The 21838-nt window shown below is 40.8% G+C and overlaps 1 protein-coding gene across 1 annotated transcript in view; it reads left to right on the top strand.

The window, feature by feature from the left end:
* Positions 1-2305: 2305 nt before the first annotated feature.
* Positions 2306-21838, top strand: part of arhgef18b (rho/rac guanine nucleotide exchange factor (GEF) 18b) — a 43215-nt gene continuing 23682 nt past the window's right edge. The window contains exons 1-10 of the mRNA XM_069150533.1: positions 2306-2384; positions 8243-8397; positions 9104-9729; positions 10377-10524; positions 11292-11418; positions 11510-11564; positions 12744-12818; positions 13449-13557; positions 13999-14164; positions 21188-21255. Of these exons, the coding sequence (XP_069006634.1) occupies positions 9557-9729; positions 10377-10524; positions 11292-11418; positions 11510-11564; positions 12744-12818; positions 13449-13557; positions 13999-14164; positions 21188-21255 (921 nt within the window). The 5' untranslated portion in view covers positions 2306-2384; positions 8243-8397; positions 9104-9556. The remainder of the gene's footprint in view (positions 2385-8242; positions 8398-9103; positions 9730-10376; positions 10525-11291; positions 11419-11509; positions 11565-12743; positions 12819-13448; positions 13558-13998; positions 14165-21187; positions 21256-21838) is intronic.

Here is a 21838-nt window from a genome sequence, read left to right on the forward strand (position 1 = left end):
TTGTTATCACATCTCCATTTTATTCTGCTATACACCTCAACATTACTCCATATTAGGTGCAACATTGTGGTTAATGCTGCACTAAGATAATAGGAGGATTTACAAAAAACTACCCAACAGTATGAAGTATTCGAAATGATCTCCACCTCGACCAGCTGCAACATCAAGGTAATATACTGCTTACATGTCAACAGAGGTAGAGCTAGTATTTAGGTCCATTACTTATGTAAAAGTACTAATACCACACTAAAAATCCTGCATTAAAAACCTTACTCAAGTAAAAGTATGTAAGCAAAATGTACGTATCCAAAGTAAAAGTACTCAGTACAGTAAAATGTTCCCATTGTATATGATGTTTTTGGATTGATATTACTGCTGCGGTGTGTTTTACTACTGTAGTTCATTTTAACTGGGTTATATATTGCTGGTTAGTTTAATCTGTAACAGTGCAGCATATTCTTTAAGATCATCATGTGTTTATAGCTTTGCTGTCCTGTGAGAAGTGTCTTATCTAAATCAAAAAATCAACAGACTCAGAAAAAACAGTGAATCCAAGATTATAATTGTCTCAACCCACAAAAAAAACGCTTATAAGAAACTTTCAAATTCAAAATCACCAAATTTGGAGACACATGGTTTTTACAGGATAGGATTTGTAATTTCAAAATAGCTAAAGCTGTCAGACAAATGTAATGGGGTAGAAATTAGGATATTTGCCTCTGCGATGTAGTCGACTAGAAGTATAAAGCTGCATTGAGTAGAAATACTCAAGTAAAGGACTAGTACCTTGAATGGTAATGGTAAGTACTTGTATAGTGCTTTATCACCTTTCGGTCTCAAAGCGCTTTAACATGGTTTTCCCATTCACCCACTAATGAGACAGATCACCGTGCAAGGTGCTGCCATCAGGAGAACATTCACACACTGATGGTACACCATCGGGAGCAACTTAGGGTTCAGTGTCTTGCTCAAGGACGCTTGGGCATGTGGACGGGAGGAGCTGGGGATTGAGCCACCAACCTTCCGATTAGTGTTCAACCCACTCTACTGTCTGAGCCACAGCCTCCCACTTTACTACAGTATTTGAGTAAATGTTAATGGACCATTTTTCTACTACATTTATCTTTACATGCAGGACTTTTAATGAAGTATTTTCAGTAGATTTGCTGCTCTTATAAAAAATAAATGATCGGATTATTTATTTTAATGTTTGCTACACAGTTGTAGCTTGTTTTATTTTTGATTTAATTCACTTTTTGGCTGTTTTCTCTTCTTTATGTCATTAAGATTCATTTGGGATTCATGTGCTTTTTTCCAGCACTGTCCTACCAGGTTTTCATGCCCCCTCTTCACCATCCCAGTTCAGTTAAAGAAGTGTAGTTGCTGGCAGTTGAAAGGATCTGATCAAGTGACTCAAGACGGCATCTTGACGGTAGTTTAGAGGGACAGAACCCTGCTGTGGTAAACATGCTTTACTTACAATACGTGACAAGACACCTGCAAAAAAAGGAAGTGAAAATATGCACCTCCACCAATTAAGTCTAAATATAATACACATAATCTTTGAATGAACTTTTTTTCCAGTACAGAACCACTCTGAGGTGAACCAAGGACAGCAACAGACCGACTGCCTAAATATAACTTCGACTAAAACATATTTATTTTTCACTCTCTCTGCATGTAAATTGTATTTAAAGAAGAAAACATGAGGTTGTGTGGGCGCTCAGTCTTTATTTTCACTCACATGAAGCTCTCAGAGTGAAAGATCAGCGCTGCAGCCTGCATCATGTTGAAGTTAGGCTCTGACTGAAACCACTTCAAACACAGCTAGTTCCTCTTCATACCGGTTCTCAAGGCTGTGCAGGGGAGCAGAGAGCTGCACAGTATGAAGATGCAGAAGAAGAGGCTGCAGGTCAGACTAATGGGAGTCCTGACATGTCAGCGATGGGTGCACTGCTTATGAATGCACTGTTTAGAAGATGCTGTAAACACAGTAGTCTGTGAGATCAGGAGGAAGGTTGTGCTGAAATGTGTGTGTGTGTGTGTGTGTGTGTGCGTGTGTGCGTGTGTGTATATGTGTGTGTGTGTGTGTGTGTGTGTGTGCATGTGTGCGTGTGTGTGTCGTTACAACAGCAGCACTGATGTGGGAGAATGTATGTGTTGCCCATTCAGCTTCACTTCAGTCTCAGCTGCATAAAATGAGAGAAAGAGGAAGCAGTATTCGAGATCTTGCGGCTGGCTGGTTGTCTGCAAAGTCACAGAAGACCAGCCCAACTTTCTCACATAACACAGTCAAACCTGAAGGTCTTTAGACGCCTTTTCTTGTTCTTCGTTTTGTGAACAGGAAGGATTTACCTGCAACAATTCGTCAAATATCATCCAATGTAAGTAGACTTTGCTTTCGTGACTTTTACAGGTTCTTTCCACACGATAGGCCCAGTTCATTAGTCACAATCATTGATGTCTGAATTGTGAAGGGGGTTTTGAGCAAAGCATTTCTGTTTAAATATATTTCCACTTGCCTTCTCTGTGCCAGTGCTGTGCTTCCATGTCTGTGGGAAAGTAAGGAGAGTTTTCCACTTGATGTGCAGTGAGCTGAACTTGACAGTCATCCGTAGTTACACTGCTGCAAATTAAGAAGCACAATGGTTGCAGGAATTGTCAAGCTCTGAGGCCAGTAGCTGTGGCAGACAGAGATACGTTCTCTGTTGTACGCTTTTCTTTAAACACACTTGATTTTGGAGAAACATGGTAGGTTGTGCGTTTGTGAGTTAGACAAGGGGAAAAAACAGAATGTATTATTGCTCTATACTTTCATTGCATGATACTTCCTTCTCTTTTTCTCTTTCTGCACTGTTTCCTGAAACAATGACATCTTTAAACTGGTCTGGACATGTAAAGAAATTTTTTTTTTGTTCAGCTATTGAATTAATTTTTGAGTGTTCACTGAGATTAGTCGAGTAAAGTACACGTCACCTCCCATTAATTGTCATCCAATCGGCTTTTAAAAATGTGAAAATCTTCAAAATATATAAAATCAGAATTACTCCAAAAAGAAGACCAATGGTGCATTTGCTGCTGCTGGTGGTTTTAAAGTAGAACTGAAAGCTTGAAATTCTACTTTTATACTTTATTATCAAGAACTTGAAGTTTTCAGCACATCCAAAGCAAATCGCTTCATCTTTCATGCCTCCTTTTCTCTTCCTACCTCTCCTCCCACTGTCACCCAACTGGAGGTAATCCCCAACCAGCAGCTTGCTGATCCTTGCCTTGGACGCGCTCTTTCTCTCTTTTTCTTGACTCCCCTCCCTCTCTCTTCGTCGCTCCATCCCTCCCTCTTCCTCTCTCCATCCCTCCCTCTTCCTCCCGCTGGCTGCCAGGAGCTCCAGTGTGAGTGAGCTCCAGTTCCAGCTGGCCTCCCCACTGCACTGCTCCTATGGCGGACTCTCCTCTTAACAACTCGTGGCCGTCCTTCTCCAAACTCTGGATGAAGAGATGGTCCTTCAAGAGAGGTAATGTGCTTTTATATTGAGGTTATATTCCTGGCATTTTAGGCTGTGTTGGAGAGCACAGAGTGAGGACAGAAAAGTGGGTTTGAGATTCAGCAGAGGCTGCGGCCTGGACGTGACCTGAAGATGTTGCCAGTGTGAGCTTGGTACCTCTCTTACTTCATCCCTTCTTCTAAACTCCATTCACTTCTTTTCACAAAGTTGCCTTTCACCATTTTGACCTGACTGGGGTTTGTGGTGAAAGATAGTTTCAGTGTATCAGATGACAAAGTTCAGTGAGTCATTTCTAACCCTAGTGTTTTGAAAGTTTTGTATGGATGTGAGTGCAGAACTGTCACAATGAAACTTTAAAAAAAAAAAGAGTCTGATTCTTGGAAGTGTATTTTGTGTCTACAGTCAACAGCTTAAATAAAGTTTTTTTTGTGGATAATAAAGGATTGTACTGTTTTTTAAAATCCATTCAGAAAACATGATTGACAAGTGGAGCTTTACTCCCACCACAGATGCAGCAGCTCATATTATTTCCCAGTAATTTTCTCCTCTAGCCTCATGTATAGCACACCGAACTTGAATTGTTTCATGCTTTGTGTTTTCCTGCTGTTATCGTCAGAGCAGTGTGACGTTTTGGAGCATAACGAAGCTGCGTAGAAGGCTCCAGCTCGAGTGTCGGTGCAGCTCGGCACTTTGAAACAGTAGTCAGAAGAATTTGTGATCAAAGAGGATCTGCGAGATGACAGTTGTTTTGATGTGCGGTCCGACCTCAGATCTAACAGCCTCTGTGTTCTCTGTTCACCTACACACAACATCTGTCAAACACGCCGAGACACTCACTACAGGCTCTCACCAGGGCTGCAGTCATCTGGGTACGAAAGGGTCACTGCAGCCTGAATATAAGCACTTTGTCTCAGAGGCATAAGAGTCCATGATATATGTAGTGCATTGAATAATATATTAAATGATTAGGTGGCATCTGTAGTTTCTGTAGTTGGATAACATTATGTGTCTCATCAGAATGACCTCAACTGCGTAAATAGGTGTTTTTTGTAATTGTGGCTCAGTTGGAAACACATCTACACATACACTTTTTTTTTTTTTTTTACATCTGTGGGAAATAACTCATTATGAAATCAAAAAAAAAAATCAACTGACCTTATCACATGATGCTCAGGTTCCTCTTGTGGTTATTGTGGAGCTTTGCAAATATTTATACACGTGCCCTCATTACCTCATTTTCACATTTTGCCCAAACCTCCTGCTTTTTCAAAACCTACCAAAACGATGAAAACAAACAATATTATAAATCACACAAGTTTGTCAGTAACCATTCAACATTCAACAAAAAAGACAAAATTCTCCTTTAGATTTCGATATAAAACTATGACTATTTGAACTATTTACATATGTTTAAAGTTAAATAAAAAAATTGTTTAGATACCGGTGTTTAATAGTTGCATTTATATTTTATAGCCCAAAATCAAAACTTATAATTATCCTTAAATAAGACAACAGTCCCCAAAAAATAATTTATCAGGAACAAAATGGAAGAAACCTCAGAGAGCGCAAGAGAGAAGGGTTCCTTCTTCGAAGATGGAGAGACATGCGGTTATAGTGATGGAATTACATAAAAGGATAAATAAAAGAAATATAAGGTGTAATATCGTGTAAATATTAGGTGAAACAATTTAAAGTGATTTAAGTGTGGTGTTAAAGTCTCTTGGTGAATAATTAGTTGATGATAGTCACTAGATTTAATAGCCGAGTCGGACCACCCTTCGTTATGTGGAGCCAACGATGAAGAAAACAGCTGACTATATGACGGTGCCAAAACAGAGACACACACACACACACACACACACACACACACACACACACACACTCACACACACACACACACACACACCTGAACACACATGCACAGAGACACACTGATGTTTCATCCTTGTGTCATGTCTCAGGAGATATGAGAGGCCAACCATAAAAGGCCACAGCGCCTCTACGAGACAGCATCAAGCAGCCGCTGCAGTGTCTGCACAGAGCGTCTACCGTTTACACTTAACATGAGTGGGATTTGGACACAAACAAGTTGTCCCTCCGGCGGGGGACTCTGCCACCCCTGCAGCCTCAGCCAGTGATTTAGTAATATAGAAAGGTAGATCTACAACGTGTCTGTCTGTGTGTTTATATGAGAGCATCTCTGGCTGGCGAGCTGAAGACGGGAGTGGATGCTGCAGGTTTATAGCCGGACATGTTGCAGGACTGTTGCAGTCTGCATTTTATCTCACTGCTCAACAGTAGCTGAGGTCTCTCACTCAACAGTGATGGTTTGCCAGCAACTTAGAAAAAGACTGACAGAGAAATAAATAGAGATCATGAGTCCCACAGGGCCTGGATCAAGTTAATGGATTCCTCTGTTTGGTTTTATTTCAAATCTGTTTGGTGTGATTACTAAAGTTTTTTAGTTAGTTAGTGTCACTGAACTCAAGATCTGTTTTACAAGAGAGTCTCAAAAACAAATTCATCAAACAGATGAAATCTAGAAAAACTGAGTTTCTAGAACAATCTTCACACACAAATATTACTACAACTATCAGGTTTTGCAGTTCACCGTAGTAGTAAACCACTTTTTAAGAGGTGAGGGTTGGTGTTAAGAACGTTTATAGCTATAATCTATCCTGTGATGAGACTCAACTGAAGATGACTACATTGATAGCAAGGCATAACAGGTCTGTTGTTACACTTCTAGGTCATCTGAGGTATTAATTTAAAGGTCAGAGTGATAACGTTTAATATTTTAAGATATGAGCAGATATGCATCCAAAATCCTTCATACTGTAAACAGCACAATGGATTGTATCCGTTTTTTTGTGCCCCTGCACCTGCGATAGCCATAACCAGAGACGTTATGTTTTCAGGTTGTACCTCCCATTCTCATGAACGAGATCTCTCAAGAACCCCTCAAAGAAATATCTTCAAATGTGGCATAAATGTTCACTTAGACTCAATGATGACCTGATTAGATTTTGGTGCTCAAAGGTCAAAGGACAAGGTTACTGTGATCTCACGTTAACTCATTCTTGTGAATGTGATATCTCAGGAATACCACGAGGGACTTTGTTCAAATTTTGGGACAAACGTTCAGTTGGAGTCAACGATGAACTGAATAGATTTTGGTGATCCCCTTGTCTTCAGAATTTGAGGCTTCTTTGCAGCAACATCCATACGTGAAACATTGTCTGCTGTCAATCAGCTTTATTCGCTGAGGATGTGAACAGATAGAAGGATTCGTCTTCACTACATGTATTATGTAAGTCTGTTCAGATATGGATGAAGACTGCAACTTGAAATGCAATAATTCTAGTTTGGTTTTAAAGCTGTTCTAAAAAAGATTTTACATGCGTAATGTACAGTATCAAATAACCAACGTAATCTGACTACCTACAGTTGCAACATAGCATTTTAACATTTATATAAGATTCAGTCTCAGTGCTAAGGGCATAGCTGGGGAACATAGTGCTTCATTTAACAGCTAAACTCCATATTTTCTTGTGCAGTTGGTAGATACCAAAAATGAACTAAAATACGGTAAATATGAGACACGGCTGCATTCATCAAGTGGACAGAAATGCATAATGACTGGTAATGTTCTTGTTTGTATGAAAACTTTATGTCAGTGTTTACAACTGCTTATGCTATAGAAATTAAAGCAGCCTCAAAGGAAACACTTAAGTAGGATCAGTGAGTGGAAACTTTCAATGGTTTTACTTTATTTTTTTTGACTCCAAAACTTAATATATTGCATTTGTATGTTTTGATTTTAGTTCAGAGAGTCTGCCAGCTTCTCTGTCACAATTCCTTTACTGCTGAAATCACAAAAAGGAAATGTGTATTAGAGGACGCTGCTCTGTAGATTTTAGCCACGTTAAATAAAAAAATCTACTTTCACAGGGGGAAAAAAAAAAACAGTGTAAATGTGTTGATGGAGAATGAGTCAGGATCTGTGGAGCCAGGCTGTCTTAGGCTAAGTCTTGGGTTCACAGGAGGCGTTCCTTATGAAATGAGGGTTATGTAACCTGTCGTAGCTGCGGTTCTCCCCTCCTCAGATGGGCATGGTGTGGCTGAAACCCGAGCAGTGAACATGACCTATACTCTGACGCCATGAGATGCTGACATAACTACTTTATATCAATGTAGAATGTAAGAAATGTTTAAATTACACACATTTTACCTCAAGTATGCATTACTAAACTACACATTTACCTCTGCTCGGTGCATTTTCTTCATATAGCATGTGCTTACTGCACTATATTATATTATATTATATTATATTATATTATATTATATTATATTATTTTATTTTATTTACCGCAGACAAGTAGCCTCTCGGGCTGTTGAAAGCTTGGTGATGGAATAATCTCCTGCTCTCCACCACTGACATGGAGACTAATGCTGGCTCACTGAGCAGTTGCTCGTGGTGACGGTGGTTTGTGGCATGATGTGAATCAAGGAATCTGTTTATGCAATGGAAATGTAAAGGAGCTTTCTATGAGAGACAGGAGCAGGGCCTGCAACAGAGCTTTTACTCTTCAAGTACAAAACTGTTCAAAATGATTACACAGGTGTTGTGCAGCTGATGAAATCAGAAATATCGGATTTCTTTGTGTCCCTTTTCTTTTAGTGTTGAAGCTGCTGCATTTGTCTAAAGCTAACAAAAATCAAATCCTTTATCTTTTTAGCATCAGAGTGCAAGCCATGTCGTCAGCCCTGTGGGCCTCCCAGCACTCAACTCCATTCCCAGCCTCATGCTCCCAGTGATAAAGGATCATCCTCTTCTTTATCCCCTGCCTCAGTCACTGAAGATGTCTTCTTTGGTAGCACCAATGATGACCAGGTAAAGCGCTAAATTCTTTGTTTGGATCATCCTTATATTCACATTTCTTTAAACTGGATTTCATTTATTAGTCATGCTTGCAATATAACTATAAGGATGTCAAAACCTACAAGATGGATTGTCATGAATCTTTGTTAATTCATGTTCACCAGAGGATAACTCCCTCACTTTCGCAATCTCTTGACTATACCTCTAGCGCCACCTGCAGCTAAGAGTTTTCACTTATTCAGAAAAATATCTTATGAATCTTTGTGCATATGGTTCCTAGTATGTGTCTGTGGATCTCCTCACCTTTCATTGATTAAGGTCTGGTCTGCTGGATTATCATGAAATTTGTTACACACATTGATGGTCCTCAGAGGATGAATTGTAATAACTCTGTGCTAATGATCCTCCAACTGGAACCATCACAAATAATTGTTTTATGACATGTTATTCCCATCAGTCTCAGCTGTGTGTATTATCTTGCTAACCCTCTTTAATAAGTGAACACTGTAAACATTATACCTCCATTATCATGTTAGTATTATCATTTTTAGCACACTGATGTATTTAGCTCAACACAGTATACCGTGCCAAAAGTACAGCCTCATAAAAGCTGCTAACATTTCTGTTTTATCAGTTTTATGTGTCTTAGTGTTTAATTTTGTTCATATTTGTTTCACATTTCCTCTTTCTTTATCTCTCAACTCTGTATAACTTTCAGGATGCATGCTCAGTTGTCAGCGACTATGACTGCCCCTTTGTGGAGGTGAGCAACAGTGTGGAGGATCTGCAGGGCCTCAGCTCCTCTCTCAAAGACTCCGAGTATTTCAAAGACCTGGAGGGAGGAATACTGGCCTCACAGAGTACTGCATCCACAGTAACCACTGTCCCAGAGAGCAAAACCCAGCAAAGTGTTGGCCTACAGGTGTCTCTAAATACAGACAGTGCCGCCACCAACCAACCTGCACAGACATATGTGATCACACACTCCCCACAGGTCAATGCTGTCTCATTCCCTCCCTGTAAACAGTCTGCAGAGGAACCTGCTCATAGCTTTGTGGTCACTCAGCTTAGTCCCAAGTTGTTGCCAGGTTGTATATTTGACAATGGCGACTCTGTTGGCCTGGCAGTAGGACTCAGCCTGACAATTAATCTGAATGGACTATTGGGACCAATGGAGACAGAAAAGCCAGTAACAGGACTGGGAGAAGTAAAGGACCAAGCCATGGATCTGGATTTAGATGGAGAGCCGGAGCTGGATAGCTTTCCTATCCTGGTCAGATCCATGTCGACGTCTCGGAGGCACAGCTGGGGCGTCCCTGTGTCCCCCATTAACCTGGGGAGGAGGTAAGGTGGATGGATGGAAACAATTCAGAGGAAATCTCTTCAGGATGAATGTGATCAATGCACACTGGGCTATTTTCCGGTTGATTTCTCTGCCTTTACTTTTAAGCTCATATCTTGGTCATTATAGGGGAAGGTCATTCATGCTATATCTTGTTTTGTTTTTTTCAACAGTCAAGGCTATCCATATCTTCACTTAAAATTGTTTTATATTAGTCTTTATAGCATAGGAAAAAAATGGTCTCTGCGATATAATGCTGGCAGTAGAGATATCTTTTCATTATTGTGTCCAGGAGATTGTCTCGAATCTGGCTATTTATAATCCATGTTTGTGCGTTTCTCTATGACTTATCAATTTGAAAAGCGTGCTTAGTGTGTGAAGGAAATGAATGTCATTGTTTTGTTCAGGTAACTGAGCTGAGTGTCTCTTGTGGTTTAGTTGGTTGGTCTTTCACAACTTTTTAAATAATGCTGCTTTGGGATGTGAAAATGAACAGCCCACCAAAATACCTTATGAAAAACCAAAGAAGAACACAAAAATAAACACAAAACATAGAGTGTCTCGCTTAAAACTTTTGTTTAGTTAATAGTTCTATTTTTCTGCCTGGTTAACCCTCTGCTATGTGTGTGTTGCTTTGCTGTGCTGCCAGACTGAGTTTGGACACCATGGCCATGGACAGCGATGGAGAGAGGGAGGAGGAGGAGGAGCACTGTGACAGTCTCTTCAAGTCCACCCAGCTGCAGAACCACAGCTGCTCATCGTGTCCTGGAGAGGAGTCGCATGGTTCCAGCCTGAGGGTAACCTGTCCAAGAATCAGGGCCAGTACGATGATAATGAAGCAATAGGTTTCAAAAATTGGTTTAAAAAAAAAAAATCCCACAGAAAAAACAAAACCAACAATACATTCATCCTTCTTTTAATACGTTTCAACTTGCCATGTGTGTTAAGAGAATTAGTTTCCACTGAGGGTACAAATATTTTTAAAAAATGGTCACAAATATATTGTTTTATTTTGAAATTTCGCTCGGTAATTCCCTAAAACTGCAGGATGCTGTTAATTTTAGTGAAAATTACTCAAACAGGAATGAATACAGGATGTGTCTGGCACTATTTTCAGATGCCAATTAATACCCATTTGGTGGTCCAGTGACATTTCACAGCAGTAAGAAGATGTATGTGGGACTGAGTCAGAGCAAACTACAGTGCCAGTGCTCATAGCAGTGAAGGAATATGTCAACCAGTGCAACAGTGTAACTCACTCGTGTTTTTTAATAGTTTTTAAACAACAATGTAACTCTATAGCACAAAGGAATCTTTGTGGGATTTGTGGACAGTAAGAAAACTGTTGATTTCACTTATCTTTTAAAGGGATAAGACTGACAGTGGGTCACAGCTTGGATGGTTTAAACACTTCGAGAGAAATGTTCATAGTTTGTAATAGTGTGCCAAACCCCAGAGAACTTATCATTAGTCTCAATGTATCTGCTGTATGTTGGGCAGTGGAGGTAAAGCACATCAGATGTGCACGGGATGTTCATATGTGTTTATGCTTTAATGCTTTCAGGCCGGTGGTGTGCCTGGCAGGCAGCTGTACTCCCGCTCAGAGATCCTCGCCACAGACGATTATTCCCGAGCTGCACACATTTCTCGGGTCGTACAGACATCCAAACAGGCCGCAAGGGCAGCAGGAGGTGGGGCCGAGTGTTTCTACATGTAGAGCACATGTACGTTTAGGTGGGCAGCTGTTTTCATATTTGACCTGTTTGTCTTTCTCTCCTACAGCAGAGGAGTTTGACCCTGAAGAAAACCTGCACTCTACTGAAGGACAGAGCCATATGTAAGAATACAATGCAACTTGAATAAGGGTACACAGCCCTGAATAATGTGGAATATATGGTGAAATGTATTTTTCCTTTCCAGAGGATGCTTCTCTCCGACTGACAGTACAGGTTTAATGATGCTTGAAAACAAAAAAAAAGGATACCACTGTAGGACATGAATGTTTTTTGTGGTTTAATGTACAGGAGGCGAGCATTTGAATGGTTCAGTACAGTAGTGCACATACTGTTCTGCAGTTGTAAATAGTGTGGTACAGCTACTTAACTCCCACATAACAGAGGGGCTTTCCCCATTCTCTCCTGACATTTCTGCTCCATGTCATATGTCTGCAGTCTCCTCCACCTCCTACAGTTCCTTAGATGGCCCCATAGTGTGTGTGTGTGTGTGTGTGTGTGTGTGTGTGTGTGTGTGTGTGTGTGTGTGTGTGTGTGTGTGTGTGTGTGTGTGTGTGTGTGTGTGTGCGCACGCGTGCGCGTGTGCGTGTGTGTGTGGGAGGGGAGGTATATGTGTTCTCTGGCGATTGTGTGGATGCAGCAGACAAGGGAGGATTCTTCTCTAAATCACAGTTTGACACCCAGCTCCCAGAAGTCTCGCTCCTCGTCCTCTCCTCTCCTCTCAGAGCCACCACTCAGTCTCGGTGTCTTGTTTGTCTTAGGCTGATGGTACAGAAAGTTCTGCAGGAGCTAAAGCTGTACCATGGGTAAGTAAACAGGAGAGGGAGGTCTGCGTGCTCCCACTGCTGTTCAAAACGCCAGCCCAGTCTTTGGAGCAGCAGCAGAGCCAGACTGTGACCAGGGCGTGTGCGTGTGTGCGTGTGTGTGTGTGTGTGTGTGTGTGTGTGTGAATATGATATATTGTTCAATGCATGAATGTTTTTGGCATGTGTGTTTGCATGTGCCTGTTTATGCAATGACACAGTATGTCATTATCCCTAGAAAGGATCTGTGGAGCACTCAAAATGGTTTTAATGTCACAGAATCCTCAGCTGATGTTGAAATCACCAACAATAACCCATTTCACTGCTGCCTACACCACCTTATACTCACAGATTAACTTTAATTTTCTCAACTTTGTCAAAGCACAAAGCACTTATGGGCATTCGCAGTTTATATTTGTACCAGTTCTCCTTTGGAATTTGTTTTCTCTACACATGAACTCATCTAGTTGTCCTTCACAGAGCGAAGCAGAGGAACAGCAGGTCAGATACCAAAGTTTCAGGAAGTGTCACTTGGTACGAGTTCCTCTCTCATCAGTAAGTACTGGCCATGTCATTGTTCCCTTATCACCAATGCTCTAATTGATCAATGTTTTTGACATGAAATACAATTTCATGTAGTTGCTGTGTGTCTTCTCTGCCTGTGTAGAGGTTGTGTGTACCATCTGTAACAGGATATGGTCAAAATGAAATAGGGTGAAACAAGGTGTCAGTACAGTTAGAGATGTTCTTTGTTCTGCAATTGTGTGGTTGGCTTAACTACAACTATTCAACAAAGTCACCTTTTTCCCACATTGATTTTCATGTGTAGATGTCACCAAGCGCTCGCTCAGGGTGGAATTGTTGGCGTTCTCGCTTTAATACTGTCAGGTCTTAACCGTAAAGTCCCTAGGATGGCATATTGAATGCTATTTAAATTAATTAAATTGAATAGATTTTCCGATTGACAATCATTAAAGAACATAACAGGTTTGATGTACTGTCCAATCTTAAGCTTTTAAAATCAATAAAAAATAGATTTTCAAGATGATTAAATAAATACATTTTGTATTGAACATGAATAATTATCAGAGGTTAAATATGACATTATGACATATTATCAATCAAATGAAACGTTAAAATGCTCTTATTTCGTGGTTTGTATTGAATTGTTTTCTCTTCTATGAGGAATGAGGAAGAGGAGGATCGTACAGAGAAGGTGGAGAAAGGCACAAAGGTGAAGAGGACTCTCAGCTCTCTGAGGAACAGGATGACTGGCTCCTTCAATAAAGATAAGGTAAACTGATACCACGGACATGTTGTCGCTTTAAATTCATGCTGCCTGAACTGCACTGTCTGACATGGCCGAATAAATGCTACAATTAAATCTTGTGATAAACTGTCCCATTACATTTTAGCCCAGAATTTTAAAAAGACATTTTAATTGCTGCTCTCCTCTTCAGTATTTTCTAATACTAAAAAAAAAAAATAATAATAAAAAAATAAAAAATAAAAAAAAATAAAAATAAAAAAATCAAGTGTGACAGTTCACTGGTGTGCATGTTGCACTCACAAAACCCTAATCTATTTACACAAACCCTATTATATATCCTGCCTCTGACATAGTTGTACGATGTCTTACACAGCTATGCGGTGTGTGTGTGCTGCAGTGTCGAAGAACACACAAATTTGCCTATAAAAACCACTTTCTGCATTTTTGTCTGTTGTTCCTCTGCAGGGTAAGAACCGAGAAAAAGAGCAACAGAAAGAGAAAGCCAAAGAGAAGGAGAGAGTGTGCAGCAGCAGTAGTGGGCATCACTTGGTGCCGGGCTCTTTCTCCAGCTGTGCCACCTGCTCGCTGTGCAGCAAGACTTTGCAGAAAAAGTATGGCCTGCAGTGCATGAGTGAGTAACACCACAGTCACAGGTGCACACGCACCCATGCTTTTTCTGAGCCTCACACACATGTGCACAAGTGCTGCTCACATGCACAAACACGCATCTATTTGTACTGCATGCGCACTCACTCACCCACTTATTGGAGCACACAGGCAAACAAACAGAGCCACACACACACGTGAGCACAGACACAGGGAGAAGCTGCAACACGTAAAACCTTTATAAAACATTCACCAAATTCTCTTTTATATGGAATAAGTGACTATTTCTGGCTTTAAGTTATTTTAATACATTTATTGACGTCTTTGTTATGTGGCAGATTACAACTTTAGAGAACAGAACATCAAATAAAAAGTTTTCACTTTATCGTCACGGCTGTATGTTAACCGAGAGAGTGATAATTATAGCAAATACCATTTATCATAGTGACTGTTGCTTTTGCTTTGCACTTCAGTGCAGAAAAGAAGATAACGTTAACTTGCAGTTCCTTTAAACCTGTGAAGTATTTCAGACCAAAACACTCTGACATAGGCTGCACTTTTCTCACACTGCATAATTCCTCTGAGTCTTATGTAACACAACTCAGTTAACTTGTTTAGATGTCTTATCTGATGTATTAACACCATCCCCTTACAGTTGTTTATGTGAAGCCACAGCCACGCTTAGCTTTGTTCCTCCAGCTTGTAATATGATTCACATTTTGCTGTATCTTTTTTTTGTTATGGATGAACTCCCCCATCAGGAAAGTATAGTCCCTTTTTTGTCTCGAGGCTATCACAGCTTCATGTACCCATTCATGGAGGGAGGACATGTGCAGGACTTTTCAACACCTCACGGCTCCCTGGTGTGTTGCTCTCCATTGCAGCTGATAAGCCTGCAATAACTAATGAAAGACATGTAAAAAGGTTCGCTTGATAGAGGCATCGGTGCACAGAGTACAGTGGAAAAACTCTCATTCAAGTCAGACTGCATGAAAAATCTCTGATAATAGTTTGAAAAAGCAGAATGAATTGTTATTTACTATAGAATCCTTTTTTTTTTTTTTTTTTTTTTTAAATGACCAGTAGAATAATCCAAAGAGTAGAACGTTATCTCATGGCAATGCTCAAATTTGGCAGACTTTAATTATATTTTATTATTCTTGCTGCAGTTTTTGCAAAACCCTGTGCGTACAGTGTATACGTTTGATTTGTGAGATTCCCAAACACAGTGAAATTTTATTTCAAGGTATTGAGATATACATATAAATCCCTTTAGTTTGTTATATATGATAACATAATAGCTACAATGCCACTGAAGCATCTCCTGCTGCTCTGAGTGGTAGAACGATCAAGCAACCAAAAGGAAATTCAGTCAAATTTAGCTATCACGTAGGTACTTGCTTACAGCTTTGGAAGCAGCATTTATATCTTTTAATTAAGTAATAATAACATTAACACAGAATAAAAATACATCATCACAAGCAAAAGTGCTCCTCTAAAATGTTACTGCATTACTGCATTACTACATCAGTACACATTATGTCGCAGAAAACCTTTTTGGGTGCTAAATTTCTTAACATTTTTTTTTTAAATGTTAATCTGTAAAGTAACTCAAACTGCATCTGGCAGGTATTTGCGGTGCAGTCTTCTCCAAAATGTAGTAAGGGAGGAAATACCTAAGTAACACACTTTACTTACCTGTATTCAAATACTGTAAATCCATACCACCACCTCTTGCAGATCATTTACATATTTATCACAGGAATATACACACAGACCAGCTCCTTACTTCACCTCTCAGAAGAAAAACATCCAATGGTTTATTATTTCTTAAAACTAAAAGAAAAAATGTCATTCTTGTGATACAAGTGAACTGAAAATTGTTGGAGTCTGACTACAGTCGGTGAATATTGATCCTCCATTTACACTTTTTAACAGTGACTTCGATGTGATAGCTATCATCTTGGATTTTTACCAGACATCATTGACATAAATGGAAATTGGGAGACTGTCTTCTCATAAGCCACGGGGTTTGTTGGTGTCAAATTTCCCATCAGCAAATGAAGTTTCCAACAAAGAAGAGGGAAGCAGAAGTACTCTCATCATTACTGTCATGCGGAGGAGGATCCAGTCATTCTCTGCTATCACTTCATTATTTCATGACTGAAACCGGCCATAATATGTCCAGAATATTTATAAATCCTGCAGTCTGGCATCTGGGGATGTAATGTATGATTGTTTTTAATAGTTTGTTTATTAAACAAAGTTGTTCTGGTATATTTCACAAGGCTGAGGGCACCACGCATCTTCAGTGTGCTTCAGATCCAGCTGCGTCTTTTTGACGTGAACCAGAAAACAAAAACACGTATGTCTCTGTCTGATCCCCCCCCCCACCCCCTCCGGTCATTTAGCAGACTTGTAACCTGATAAAAGAAAAAAAAAGAAAAAAAGTTACAAATCCTGAATGTTGACACTTGTTGTGTTGTTGGTCCACGCGCGCAGGCAGGAGAAAACAAGTGAGTGTCCCTTTAATTTGAGCCGAGCCCTGCGGGGAGAACCGGCCTGAGGAATGCGTCGTTTGTGTGCCAGATTGTTCCCGGAGGAGAGCAGGACACCAAACTGGACAAAACCAACCATGTGGGACACTTGTTGATCTCAGTGACCGCTGTACTGAGCTTGAGAGGCGGACTCCTGTTCCTCTCGGATGCGGCTGATTCAGACCAACCCGAGTCTCGTCGTGCCGGTAAGGGAAGCGGCCCGTGTTAGCGACGGTGTCCAGCGGGATCAGGTGGACACCCTCCCGTTGTCTCACTCAATGGACTTTTCAGACACCCCCCCCCCCCTCCCCCCTGCCGCTAGCTCGCTAGCTGGCTAAAGAGCTAATCACACAGCCGGCCAAGCGCTACGTAGAGTTTCCCTTTGGAGGATTTTGTGCGTTATGCCAGATTTCAATTAGTACGTTAAAATGGGTAATGCATTTTTTTTTTTTTTCTTCCAACTTTGGTGTCCTTTGAATTTATAACGAACTGGTCCAAATCAGACCCAAGTCGGTCTTGACGTTATTAGCCCCTTAGCCACGTAACGCTAGCGTGCTAGCCTCCGGACGACCGCTTGTGTTTTGTCAAACGAGGTTATTTGTGAAAGCTGTCGGCTTTAATCAGCTTCAGGAGAGACTTTATACAGACTCCTCCGGCTTGTTGCACAACTTCACTTCGGCCTGACTACTTCGGGGGAGCTCGTCTTTGCGTACTTTCCGTGAAGCTCAACAGGTGATCGCTAACGTGGCTAACGTGGGCTACGGAGACACCTGGTCTCGTGTCCTTGAAGTCAGCTGTTTTAAATGAACCCGCGTGCTCAAATGTGACCAAAAACAACAACAACAACAACAACAACACGATTGCTGAATCCAAAGGTAACTTTACGGTGTACAAACAAGTCTCCTGTGTTTCTTTCCCTTCCTCCCTGAAAGTTGTCTCGGAGACTCGGGCAGACAACTTGTCTCGACATGAGGACATCACCTCCACTTTAAAAAGTCTTAAATGGTGTTCATCTTTCATGTCAGATTCTTGCCATTCCTCAGGCGGGCAGGTGAAGCCCTTTCTTTAGCATCAGGCAATAGGAATGTCCCAGACATTCAGCCGCCTGTCCCCTCACTGTGTCCCCTCACTGTCTGTCCCCTCACTGTCCAGCCTCTTTCTCTCTGACTGGGTCACATGGTGCTAATTGTGCTTGGCAGGTCTGCCAGTGCATGACAGCCCACTCCACTGCCTCCTCCAGGTCTCCACCTCGCCCTGGTACCAACACCACTACTCCACATGCATCACCGCTTCTCCTTCCAGCCTATGACATAGAAGGTTTTGACTGCTTGAGTGTCTCTCCGTAGTCACCGCCTATAAACTGTTGTTACCACGTTATTTTCTTGGTATCTGTCAGCCTGATTAGTCAGGTGATGGCTGTAAGTACCCTTTTTGTTTGGATTCGGGGCTGCAACTAAAGATTTGGCGTCAATTAGTCAGCCATTTGTTTTCTTAGATGAATAATAATTGTATCACTAAAATGTCAGGTCCGGACCAAACAATGTAGGCGTGAAAGCACCCTTTGTTTTTCTTTTGATGGTGGCACTCCAGTATCTACAACTATGCTATGGATGATCAGTATGTTTAACTTGATGAACAGGATGTGCTGCTAAACACTTGTCATGTATGTAAATTGAACACGGTGGACATGTGTACAGTGGACTTTACCTAAACTCAGATGGTGTGGCCCATACAAATCACTGCACTCATGCACTAGCACAGTGGTTTGAAGCCTATACTTCAGGCTGTGATGGGATTGATGCTTTTACATAATTTCACACAACAGCTACCTGTGTTTTTGCATGTATTTTCTATGCTGTGCAACGTGTATATTTTGCAACACTACTTACTATATTTGACACAGCCTGACCCGCCTCCTCAAACTGCACCGACCATGCTGTAAATAGTAGATGAATATGGTCTTTTTTTTTTTTTAGCTGCTTCTTTTGCTCCCTGATTATCCTACCAATCACTAGGCCTCGTTTGCATTTCCAGTTCCTTGAGTGACTCACTGAAGTATGCACTGCTCACCACAAGTGTACTTCTTGTTGGATAGGGTCAGTCAGCAGATGTTGGGTGTGGTGGGGGTTTTTCATGAAGGTTGAGCGTCCCGTGGACCAGCTGCTGACATGACCGAGTGACTGGAAGTTGTCACATTGCTCAAGAGCGGCGGAGGGGGTCGACACTCACCCGCTACATCCACCCGATGACACGGTACACACCCTGTCCTCACGCCTGAGCTGTGCACATGTTGATCTGTCGGTTGTGACTTATTTCCCGTTGCAGTATTGGGCTTTATTTCAGCGCTCACAGTGCCGTTACCAAACATCAAGGTGGTCCGAGGCAGCGATGGGTGTTGATAAACGTCATGATATGAAGAAGCACAAAACATGGTGTTTGTTCTTATCTCAATTTTTACATCCATGAAGCTCAAAAACATGTTGAGTGCAGTACGAGTAACGTAATAAAGAGCTTACCTTTGGGTTGTGATTTTGTTCCAATGACATGGCTTTTTACGGCATCTGGATTTGCTTACCTATTAGGATCAGCTTATCTTTTCCTGTTCTTAGATATACTTTTCCTGCCACTACCCACTCAGTGTGTTAGAGCTTTGATGAAGATGGTTAGAATATACCAGTGGCTGTATATTTGACTTTTTTTTTTTTTTTTCATTTCTGAAAAAGGTTGGACGACGGATTGAATTTATTAGTTAGAAGCAAGTTGAAAAGGTGGAAAATAGCTCTGTGTTTGGCTGCTTGTGTTGACTGACTTCCGTTTCTTCCTTTTAAAGTAAAACTATCTTTTGGACAGGCTCTGGCTTAAAAACAATATATTCTAAGAAGGGCTGATTTCATAGAAATCCTATCTAAGATGGTATTCATGCTTTGTGCTTGTTGGCAAATTTTGCGCTACTCTGTGTATCTGCATCAGTTCAGTGCTGCTGGACTCAACTCAAAGAAGGACACAGCACTGCTGGTGAAGATTATTCAGAAGCCAGTTTCTGTTTTCTTTTCCTTCAGCTCAGCCAGCAATTGTTCATTTATGACCAGAGAGCGAGAGAGACAGAGCAGGGGGTAGGTCACAGATGGTGAATGAAGTGGAAATAATGGAGTAAAACCAGTGAGATCTTAAAGGCTAAATGACGAAAGATCACACATTTGAATGCAAAGAACTCACATTATTTATGAACTTATTGTTAATAGCCTTTTTGATTCTCCCACGAATGATCATCTGTCTCACTGCTTCATACTTTCACTATAAAAGAAGATGCATATTTGTCATTGTCGCCATTGTGGCAGCACACAGAAGGGGAGTAAGCAATAGAAACCTTTACAGTAGGCTGTACAGCAGTTAGTGGAAATTGCCAGTGTGGCTCATGTTTACATTGTGTTGACCAGGAGGACAGGAGTGTCACCTTTGTCAACCTGATTGAAACAATCACCACACTGCAGTTGTCGTGCCTCACGTAACATGGGAGGTGTATAGGTGGCCGTGTTGCGAAAAGTTAATTTTAAAACTAACATGTTAACGTTCTTTTTTTTTTTTATCATAAATGACAGTTTGAGTCCATTTTGAGTGAGTTTTAGATTAGATTTATGAATGAAACAATGAAAACATTGAAATGGCTTTGATATCATAAAAGCAAAATCTTACTGCTTTTTGACCCTTGTGGTTTCCAGTAACAAATCATCTACTTTGAAGCGGTTAGCTAAAGTTGACCTTTCACTAGTTTTTTACAAAAGGTTTTCCAGTGAATATGTGTTTCTTGATCACATCAGCCTGGTAGGGATCATATTTTGCATATGAATAGCCTAATTTGTTTGGAGAGGCTAGTCCCTCAAGAAAGGCTTCTGCTGCTTACCTTATACAGTATGTAGCCAGGCTACAGATTGAATTGTTTTGTTTTACCAGTGTTTTGTCTTTCCAGTAACTGAGTAGACAAGGAGGGGGGGCGGGGGACACACACTTATTGCCTGCAGTCAGTTTTTCCATAACAACTCTGATTTGTATCTGTGCTGATCAGCAGAGATGCAATCAGCAATTTCATCTAAACTTGACAACAGTAGCTTTGTTTTTCATTCAGGGGGAAAAAGAGAAACCTATTAGTGAGAAAAAAGGAGTTCCTGACCTACCTGCTGTGTAATCTCACAGGAGCCTGAAGTGATTCATTCACTTGTACAAATACTCAACATTGTGATTGTTTGCAGCAGCAGCAGCAGCAAAAAAAAAAAAAAATCATCCATTATTCTTTTGTTTATTTTTCTTGTTTGAATCACAGCCTTTTACTTTGAGCACGGCCTGCAGGACCTGTTGAATTGGTTTTCAAAATTTCAACCTCGGTTTACTGTATCATTGTTCCCATCCATATTCAAGCCAAAAGCCATCACTGTTGTCTTTGTGTAGTGTATACAACTGGTCCAGCAAGACTAATACGATACTGACTCTGAAGTTCCTGTCCTGCTGTTTTTCAGATTGTGCTGTGAACGTTCATAAGAGCTGCAAGTCTCTGCTGGGGGAGTGCACCAGCAGCAAGAACAAGGTAAACACGTTCACCGGAGCGAAGAAAGTCGAGCACTACGGCTATTGTGTGATCATCCTTGTACTTTAACTTCCAGCATGTCCAATTAGTTTGTGTTACACGTGTGTGGTCAGACCTTTCAGAATTTTAAAGGTCCCATGTTGTATGAATTTAGATTTCCATGTCTTTTTTTTAATTATAAATCAGGTCTAGGTGCTATAATAATACTGCGTCGAGTGTCAAAACGCTCATCCCACAGAGAAATGCACACAGACTATATGTCAGCCCTCAGCATAGCCCACTTTGATGGGGAAGTAAACACAGAGAAGCCATTCTTTTGCGGAGCTAACAAGCTACAAGACCAAATAAAACCTGTGCTTTTCTTGGGTGTGTGTCCCTTCAGAAAAAATTCAGCCAATCAGAAGAGAGGTCATTGATATCAGTGCATCTTAAAGACAGAACCCAAACAGGTTGCTGTTGGTAGTGCTCCAGGGAGAAGCTTAGGAAAGGAGATGTAAAACTATTGAGATGTTTTTTGGTACTTTAAACCACAAAATGATCGTCTTACAGAAATGTGGAACATATGGGTCCTTTAAAGTAAAGA

Source organism: Embiotoca jacksoni, unplaced genomic scaffold (genome assembly GCF_022577435.1).
Source record: "Embiotoca jacksoni isolate LCO1_2020_lvr unplaced genomic scaffold, fEmbJac1.0.p SCAF_16, whole genome shotgun sequence".
NCBI classification, from domain to species: domain Eukaryota; kingdom Metazoa; phylum Chordata; class Actinopteri; family Embiotocidae; genus Embiotoca; species Embiotoca jacksoni.